At 35.5% G+C, this 10,164-nt stretch overlaps 1 protein-coding gene across 2 annotated transcripts; it reads right to left on the bottom strand.

The window, feature by feature from the left end:
• Positions 1 to 9,473, bottom strand: zpld1a (zona pellucida-like domain containing 1a). Of its 2 annotated transcripts, XM_008428643.2 has the most exons (11): positions 9,272 to 9,473; positions 8,770 to 8,883; positions 8,257 to 8,477; positions 7,827 to 8,008; positions 7,321 to 7,393; positions 6,941 to 7,038; positions 5,366 to 5,446; positions 5,091 to 5,262; positions 2,153 to 2,255; positions 1,501 to 1,530; positions 1 to 718 (listed from the first exon to the last, which is right to left on the bottom strand). In XM_008428643.2, exons 2-11 carry the CDS (start codon positions 8,873 to 8,875, stop codon positions 543 to 545), a joined length of 1,242 nt encoding a protein of 413 aa, XP_008426865.1. In that variant the 5' UTR covers positions 8,876 to 8,883; positions 9,272 to 9,473; the 3' UTR covers positions 1 to 542. The 2 variants fall into 2 exon arrangements, with proteins under 2 accessions (XP_008426865.1, XP_008426864.1); XM_008428642.2 differs by lacking the exon at positions 9,272 to 9,473 and having other exon boundaries at positions 8,770 to 9,239.
• Between the last annotated feature and the right edge of the window lie 691 nt (positions 9,474 to 10,164).

Genomic DNA, 10,164 nt, shown 5'->3' with positions numbered 1-10,164 from the left:
ACCATCTTTTTTATTATTTATATTTTTGTCTTATTTCAGTTTTAAAGGTCTACCTTAGGTTTTACATTTATTAGTAGGATTTCACAAAATGTGGTGTGCAGACCAACATCATTTGAAATTGAATTCAATGTTCTCCTTTGGATTGACGTAGCCTATAAAGTCTATATTTTTATGTTGTAAATTTGCCCTTATTTTTCAAATCTGCGAATCTGCATGCTGTCATTTCCCTGTCACTTTGCTGCTGGTACACCTGAATTTCCCCACTGAAAGACAAATATTATATACATACATAGGAGCTTGATGTTTGCTAGAACACACAGTCCATAATGTGCATGAAATTATCTGCAAATCTGAGGTGGCATATTATGATATAAACAAAGTTATATAGTATATCTAAATTAATGCTCATTTTCAGGCATAACAGTTTTCTAAATCAACATTTGTATTATTCTTGTAAACTACTACATGAAATAGTATCTTGTCTCTTGTGTCCACTTGCTGAGTGTTGGCTTATTTGCCAACACTCAGCTGAGTTCCAGAGTTCAATTGAAGGCCGTGTTTCGGACACCAGACACAGTAGTGACAGGAGAACTCCTGCCTTTAGGGAGCACTAGGGAGAAGAGGAAGAAGCAAATGCTTATAACACTCAGAATGATCACTGCTGAGATGAGTATGCTGGTCACTGTGTTCATGTGAAACTCTGGAGCATTCAGAAGAGCTGCAGCAGTGGAAAGAAACAAAGAAGTTTTTAACTTTTTTCATATTTCATGCACACATTCTGTACTTGCTCTTGCTAAAACAGCAGTTTGGTAATTTTCTATTATAATGCATGTGTAAAACAGAAGTAGCTGATGTACAAGCCATTCCCCACCCTTTTAAAACCAGTAGACAAGGGAGTCATCATCATAGAATTTTCAACCGTTGATGGCTCCCGTTTTAATTCTGTTATAAAAGAACCAAATAGGTCACTGGCAAGATTTTTATTAGATTTTTGAAAAAGTATTAGATTTCTAGAAATCAGTTCAAGACCCCATCATGAATTGAAATGACTCCGCAGTAGGGTCAAAAGTAATATTTTCAAAATTAGAATCTGCAAAAAATTACCATCTGCTTTCAAGTGAGACATGTATGTAAATGAAATTACATACATACATACATACATACATACATACATACATACATACATACATACATACATACATACATACATACATACATACATACATACATACATACNATACATACATACATACATACATACATACATACATACATACATACATACATACATACATACATACATACATACATACATACATACATACATACATAACACAGTAAGTTAAATCTTATTGTCTTCTCTGTTTCATACTGTACATCATTCTTGTAAATATTTAGTTGATTTTATTTTCTAAATGCGTCAGAAAATTGTGTCTTCAAGATAAAACCTATTAAACAGTTTATTTAAGTCAAAACAATAACACAAATTGGAGTGCTTACCCAGCTGAGAATTATTACTTGGTGTTTGTTCTGCGAATAAAAAAATAATAGGTAATTACAATCGAGCCGTGAAGCTAAACTAACAACTCAAAACATTTTTAGACAAGCTATATACTTTTAAATGAAAACAAAGTGTCTCAGTATTTATAACCATTGCATGAGACCTTTACCTCAACTGAAAAATTCTGCTTTAACATACTGAACAGTTAGATTAATCCATAAAATCTTGCCATATATACAGTCCAAATCAATGAGATTTCTTAATATTTTTAGTGAAGTGGCAACCACTTCAAATTTGCAGACTATATTCCATAACCATGAAATTATTTATATTTATGTATTTTGCTCTAAATATGGTACCCCAAGATTTTCAGAGGTCACCTTTTGACACTTTCTGGGAGTACCACTAGCACAAATTAGCAATGCTATAAGAGAGACCCAAGGCATAAGGAAAACTAAACTCATTAGATTATCTGGAAAAAACACATTTTCATTGAACTTTGTTCCAGTTAGTTGAAACCATGTTAAAGAAGTGCACTGTTTAGAACAAGCCTTTGTGTTTTCATTTGAGAGCTGCTTCTTTGCGAAGAAGAGCAGGTTGATTGCTGTACAAAGGTTGGGAAAATTATTGAGGATGAAGAGTAGTCTGTACCACTTCGAGTGATGATGGGCCCCGCAGTCAGAACAGCATTTCCTGGTGACTTGCTTGATTGTTTCCCTTCTGAAATAGCTCTCTTTTTCTTGCTGCCACAGATCTATGACAAACAGCACATGAAAAATTCACTCACTGTGGGCATTAAGACAAACAGGTATGATAAATGTGGTTTAATTAATTAATTTAAGTTCCCTTTGCGATCACTAAAGTATTTTTAAATTTAAATTTAATATGATTCAGCAACTATGGTTTGGTGATGAGAAAATATGTTCTCTTTGTACATCAATGGCAACCACTGTTTATGTGTTTTGTGCTTGGTTACATGAAGCAGTCCCATCAGGAGCTTAAAAACAGATGGATGCTTGGAAACTGAAACCGCAACCTTCCCCCTCAGTTCTAAGGGTGCCGGTTTATCGGCCAGCCAATTTATCGGTACTGATTTCCACCAATGTTATCAGTCTCGACAAAGGTCTAAAAATCAACCACTGTGCTTTTCTCTTCTCCCATGAGAGAGGTTTTACTGACAAACCAGCCGACCAGGTCATGTCTGCACATTTACAGTTAACAATAGTCACCCCATTGTTGCCCATTCAGCAGCTTTCTTCATATATTGAGCAACACATCAGACAAAAAACTGGTATCGGCCAAAATTGTAAAAGGTAAGTTAGGCTTTTTAAAAGATCGGTAATCAGCGATCGGCCAGAAAACTGCAATCGTTGCACCCCTACTCAGTTCTCTTTGTAGTTGTAATGTTAGGATGAACATAATATTCATCAATTGGCAGAATGTTGTGATTTTTTTTTCTTTTTTATATAAAGGTCTTTTTTATTTAAAGGTAGTAAAATTAAATGTTTTTCCTATATCAGAAAATAGAAAAGTTCAAATAATTTGTTGGTTCTATAGTCAGGAATCTCACATCTTAATGTAAATATAGGGCTTTCCATGATGTGTATTCATGAAATTTAAAGTTCACAGCAAAATCTGTGTATTTCAATACTCATATTGAAATACACAGATTTCTGATTTGTTCACAAATATAGGTAGTGAACAAATATATCACTACCTATATTTGTTCTTATAGGTAGTGATAAGAACAAATATACAACTACATCTCAAACAATCAGAACATCATTAAAGTTAGTTTTTTTGTGGCTCACTTCAGAAAGTCAAACTTAGATATTACTATAAAGAATAAGATTTCAAGCTTACTTGTAATAATTAGAAGTATGGATTACAGATAATGCAAACTAAAAATTGTCTCTCAGAAAATGTATCACATTCAATTAAAAAGCTCAATTAAAAAAGGATATTTTAAACAGAAACGTGTGGTTTCCATGTTCATTTCTATACAGTTAATACTTAGTTGGCCCTCCTTTTGCAAGAATTGCTGCATTCATGTGGCATGGCATGGAGGCAATCAGCCTAAGGCTCTGCTGAGTTGTAATGGAAATCCAAATTGCTGTGGACAGCCACATTGCTTTGACGGTGTTGTTCCTGTCAAGTCGTCTGGGTTGCTGGGTCTGGTGTCTCACATCTTCCAATTTTCAATAACCCATACATTCTCTATGGTCTTCAGAACAGGCCAATTATCTGGCAAATCAAACTCAGTAACACCATGGTTTGTATCTCCTGTGTTGTAAACAGGTGCAACATCCTTCTAGAAAATGAAATCAGCATCTCTCTAAAACTTGCCAGCACAATGAAATATGAAGTATCCTGGAAAGTCAGGTGTTGACTGTGGACTTTAGCCATATCATCTGTTGTCTAAGCCAGCAGATGATATGGCACTCCAAGTAAGCAATGACTGTGAAAAGGACATTGGAGCACTGAACAATAATCCTATTCCTTTTTTTCATTATCCCAGGTGAGATTTTTGTAGTCAATGTAGTTCATGTTTAATATTGCTCTATTCATACAGGCTCTTGTTGCGCTAACTCCAGCCTCTGTCCACTCAATGCAAACTCCCTCAAACTCTTGAATGGATTTTACTTAACAATTTTCTAAAAGCTGCAGCTGTCTCTGTTTATTGGTGCACCTTTGCCTACAGAACATTTTTTTCCAACTCAGGTTTTCAGAAAATGTTTGCATACAGCACTTTGAACAAATGGCTTCTTTAGCAATTACCTTTTTTGGTTTACTCTCTCTGTGGAAGAGAGAAGGCAGTTATTTACAGTATTTCAAAAGGTCTTTTGTTTCACGGTATGTATGAACTCTTCTCTCCGTGTCAGTCTTTGTTTTTTTTTCCAAGGCTCCTGTTATAGTATCATGGCTGCTGACGTAGCATACTGTGTTGAACCAATGAAATAACTACAATGCAGCATACCAGTCCTTGAGGACTAACTTTGGACACCACTCATGGAGGCTCCAGAAACAATTGCAGGTGTTTTGAATAAATTCACTGATTACAGACTAACACCATGAATTTCCAGTATGTAACTTTTTCAAATTTGTACATTTTCTAAGATGTTGAATTTTGGGTTTTCATTATCTGTACGTCATAAACATCAAAATTACAAGAAATAGAGGCTTCAAACACTTGTAATGAATCTATAAATAAACATAAATATGCTAATAATTTTGCTTTGGCTCAGTTTTACATGAGACCAATCAAATAGAAAGTACTGTTGAACCCTACCACTGTTTGTATCTTGTGGAGCTGCTTCATTCAACCTCATGTAAACTTAAATCCAATCTTCAACAGTCTCTTAATGAGTCCTTCTGAGTAAAAGGCTCAAAAGGCTAATGAATATGTAACACATCCCAACAGTGGATACTGAGGACCAGGGATGGAGACTAATGCTATATATTAAATGAATGTGTTGGATGCTGAGAAGGTTCCCACTCATATCCTTTCCATTAAAAAAAATCTGTAATTACACTTTGTTTAAACACTCTTCCAATATGTCTGTGCATATGTGCTTTTTGTTCATCTCACTGGCATGAGCACAGGACAGTCATCTGCTCGACATAGCTTGGTAACACAGTGCAGAAACACAGTGGACATCTTCTGATTCTTGTGCTTGACAAAACGGAATACTTCAAAGGCAAAGCGACCCATTTGGCTTTTCCCATTCTCGAGGACAGTGGTCTGTGGGTCCTTATCACAGCTGGCTCAGGAAACAAAACGTTATAAAAGATTATTATAAAAGAGGGCAAGTTAAACTTATCAACTGAACTGTATCAACAATTTTTTTTAATACTTTGAGTTACCTAAAGAAAAGATCATAGCGAAGCTCATCATTCGGGTTCCCAGAGGGTGTAGTGTAACAGTAGTCCATTAGAACGTTCCATCTGTTTAATAGTAAAATATTATTTATTTGACTGAGAAAATGTATGCTAAAGTAATGTTTGTGTTTCCAGTTTTCACAGTGTGAAATCTACATCTGCAGGGGAATATGAAGATGTGATCATGTGTGATGCTCTTCCAGAACACTTACTGTGTGACATACACATTAGGCTGACTGTATCTATTCTAGTTTAATTTTGTTAGCGACTTTCTGTCCATATCATTTTTACAGGTAAGCAAAAAGCATGAACAGTTTAAGTTTCTACAATATGTGGAAACTTAAAGTTCAATGCTTTAATTGGGATAATACATGAATAATTGTGACAATTCTCTGTTCCCAAATTATTAATAAAGCAGTGAGAGATGGAAAGGAGAACTAATGAATTATTATTGATCATAAAACATAGCAATGTCACAATTTTTCAAAACTAAAATCATATTTGATCTTCTCATAGAAGTGTCTTCAATACATTTAAGAAGATGAGATTTTATTTCTGGCATTTATTTTCATCCGACTACGAGTCCTCCATAGAGTTTTTTTTTTTTTTGACTAAGTGATGGGAGGAAATACACTGAATTTTCTCATCTGTTGGTAACAGAGAAAATAAGCCACTGATTGCTGGAACAATTCTGTCTTTGTCAAATATCCTTGTACCATGAGTCGAGCTGATCACTTGCAGACAGTCAACAAGTAGTCATGTCTAGACATTCATTCGTAAATATATCATTGTGAAAGCAGACAAAACGTTTTCAAGATGTATCCAAATTACAAACTAGTTTCAAAATACAGCTTACATACCATGGAAACAAGCAGCTTTACTATAGCTGCCACTATCTTTCCAGGAGTTAATAGTGGCTGATCTGTCAGAAAAAAAGGGGATATTTCTGATGCCCTTGATCCACATTGGTTTACTTACAGAGGAAACAGGTTAATAGAGAATGCCATACACCCTAAAAAAATGTCTCTAATTTACGGTAAAATACCTGCACCTGTGTTTTCCAGAATTTTACCGTATAAAAGTGGCAAAATTATGGCAACCACAGAACCACAACCACAGTAAATTAGAGACTTTTTACAGTGTAATTAAAGTTCTCCATTCAGCCCTCAGCCACCTGTATTATTTATTTATTAATAGTATTGACATTACTGGATAACATAATTCTAAATTTAAAGCAGTACACTATGTACCCCAGTACTGGACTTTCTAAGCAATTTAAGGTTGGAGAACCAGATCTCCTCCACCCTTATATTAAAATATTGTCTTTAGTCCCTTCCTCTGCTCTTTTTAAACAACAGTAATACCATTGTCAAACAACAACTCAGCCTCCAGGGAGGAGGTCCTGCATCTGAGGTGATGGTGTGACAATAACCTGTTTCTGAAATACTGTAATAAAATTGATCACATAGGAATGAGACTGACTGTGCATCAAGAAAAAAAATCCACAAACATTAGTGGGAAGTTAAAAACTAACAGTTGTTTTCATGTCAGGTTGAGTACCTCTTGTCCAGGTTGGTGGCTTTGACAGCTGCAAACACCCGTGTCTTCAGGGTCAGTCCTGCTACAGGAATGGACAGCTGCTGAATGTACGATGAGTCCTATAAAGAAAGAACAATCACATTCAAATCTTCTTCCTGTCATTTGTTTTATTCAAACACACCTAACAAAAAAGTCATCTCTATTGTCTATACTTAATTATTCAGTTTAATCTGAGAGTTGGGGTTTTTTGGGCAACAAGAACACACATCATGAAGTACAGTTTTGCATAATTTGCTCAAAAATAAAATTAAGGGTAACAAACCATCTATAGATGCAGAAAAAGTTTTAGGAAACTTGTGTCTTTTCATGCATCAATGTGAACTTTATTATTTTGAACTTACATTGTAAAGCAGCAGATTCAGCGTGCTGATGAATGTACCATTGCTTTCTTTCACTGAGATTGCAGCTGATGACCTTTAGTGAAAGAAAACAAAATATTTCATCATAAAACTAGAATTAACTATTTTGATGCAAACATTATAGTTTTTCCATCTTATTGAGTTTTAGATAACTACCTTTGACATAACTACACTCAAAATTGTTTAATGGCAGGTTTCTGGCAAGTTTATATTTAAAGTACAGTAATTCAATTATTTAATTTCTTAAAACTGCAAGTAGTATTAACATTTTGTTGTAGATGTTTTGCCACATCTCTAATTGTATTCCAATACACAGAGTCCAGTACATTACGTTAAAAGTAAGTTGAGTTTACTTTTGCCAATTTAATAAAAACTGATATGAAATGTCAGATGGAATATAACATTTAATATTCCTAAGACCTCTAGCCTTCTTCTAGTAGCTCTAGAAGAAGGCTAATACAACGTGAATCACAGATCATGAGACTTACGAGGCCAGCTGTGTGTTGTTGACCAAGTACTCCAGAGGATAACTGCAACTGTATTTGTAGAGTAAACCTGGGAGATAGCTGATGATAGTAGGTGGATCTGGGGTATCAATATAACCTGATATGTTTCCAATTTGCACCAGTGAGAGATTTCCATAGGCATTGGGTCCCTGAGCTGTGGACACCTGTGTTGAAGGAAACATCATCAGGAAAAGCACATCTTTTCAAAATAAGTCTGTGAGCTTAACGATAATGCAGTTTCACAAAAATGCAAATTAGTTTTAATTAAATTGATAATAGAAAATTTTTCTCTTTACATGAAATGTGTAAAAGAACTCTATTCTTGGGTTTTATTTTTATTTCAGCCTTGGTTGCTTACATTCTAAATAACCTTATGTACAAAATGCAGACTGTTAAACAGTATTCTACTTACCACCAGGGCATTTCCACATGACTCCAATGTCGCCAAGCTAATACTAAAGATCACAACAGTAGGAAATGTGTTGTTATTAATAAATCCTCGACAATGTGCATCTCCATGATGACCATTTAGAGCCAAGTCTGAATCAGTGTAGCCAGAGAAAAGTACTGGACAAAAGTTGACCTTAAGAGTGACAGTTTGAACCCCACAGTACACACTGATATCCCGCTCAGCTGAAAGACACACATATACACAAACACATTTTGAAAGACATCAAAAATACCTAGCATTTTGTTTTGCACATTCAATTTTTGCATATATCAAACCCACAGCCAACTTCTTCACTTCACCATTCACATTAGATTGTGAAATGTAAAAAGAAATGTATTGTTTCCTACATTCTAAAACAAGTAACATAAAATAATTTATTAAAAAATATACGATACAGTGATTTCCTTTTCCGTAATTTGGTAATTTCTATAAAAGAAAATATGAATGTCTCTTTTATTACTTCCAGTTTCTCACCAGGGAAGCGACTATGAAAGTTGGCATCACAGTTGTATCCATTGAACTGAGCTCCCACTGAAAAGATCTGGCAAAAAATTAAAAAAATCCAAAATATATGTTCCATTTCAGTACCTGTAACACAATAAAAATCTAAGGTAAGCACAAGCATCTTTTCCTGTCAGCTCAGTCTAGCAAAGCGGGAAACAAAGAGTGCAATCAACAGTATATTTTCATGTTAGTCAGAGTGGTAAATTACACAAATAAACCTCAACTTTCCCAAGGAGCTCAGGTTAAAGCAGCTAAATATCTCTCCTTCAACTCTAACTTAGATTTGTTCTTGTACATTAGTCTTCACTTTTCACTGATAGCTATGGTAATTAAAAAAATTACTTAGGTACAGCTTTTCTTGGAAAATGTCACTGCACCATAAAATCTCCATATCTCATTACTGCTCACAAATAAAGTAGATGTTAGTAAAGTCATGATAGATTCCCTGACTGTGGCAAGTCAAAGTACTTACTGTGGTTCCTGGAAGCCAGCAAGTCAGTCCTTCTCCATAAGCCTGGAACAGACGAGGGAATGGTTTGCACAGCATCCCTACCTGACAACTAGAAACAGAACCCTGCACCACAGGTGAAAAACAAACCCTACACATAAGGACCTCATTATTTGAAGATGTCAACAAAAAACGGCTGTCCACATGGAACATGGGAAAATCCATCAAATCTGAATACGTTATACAAATCCTTTCACATCCTCAGAAATATGAGCAGGTTTTGAAGTTTCCCACTCATATCCTTTTGGCCCAATCTGGCTCACAAATGGTTAGTCGCTGCAAGAGGTCTGGTGGCAGAGGTAGTTGTGTTCGGGTGAGGGGGAAAGAGGGGGCTAATTACCTTCTCATCACTCCAGTGGTCTTGGTCTGACGATTGAGTAGTTTCTTTCTGCTGGGACCAGTTGTGGAATGCAAAACCAAGCACACAGACTCTTCAAGCAACTTGTCAAGCTTTGTGTATGGTGGCTTTCAGTCAGCACAGCAGCAGGCAAACTGCTTGGTGGGGCTGTTAACTGCTGCAGAATTGCAGAACACAACCCCTGGACTTTGATTCCAACTCCTCAAATTCCCTTCACATAAGAAGGGCTATTTAAAAGAGTTTCAGGGGATTAGCAGGTCTGTACTGTCCCATCTTCCATATGGAAACCAAATCTGATGTGGCAGAAAGAGGACACACAGGGTTCCAGTGAACATGGAACATGAGATGGACAGATAGTGGCATAGACCCCTCATTTAAGTCTCAATATAAAATACCATGTGTTCTCTTTGATTTTTTTCAAATTATAATTCTAACTTCTATTCATAAAATTTGCTTAATCTTAACATTTTTATGTATTCTGTTATTATGAAAAAAACCT

Source organism: Poecilia reticulata, linkage group LG14, assembly GCF_000633615.1.
Source record: "Poecilia reticulata strain Guanapo linkage group LG14, Guppy_female_1.0+MT, whole genome shotgun sequence".
In the NCBI taxonomy this organism is placed as follows: domain Eukaryota; kingdom Metazoa; phylum Chordata; class Actinopteri; order Cyprinodontiformes; family Poeciliidae; genus Poecilia; species Poecilia reticulata.
The sequence above is the reverse complement of the archived record's forward strand: the minus strand, read 5'-3'. Positions and strand labels throughout refer to the sequence as shown.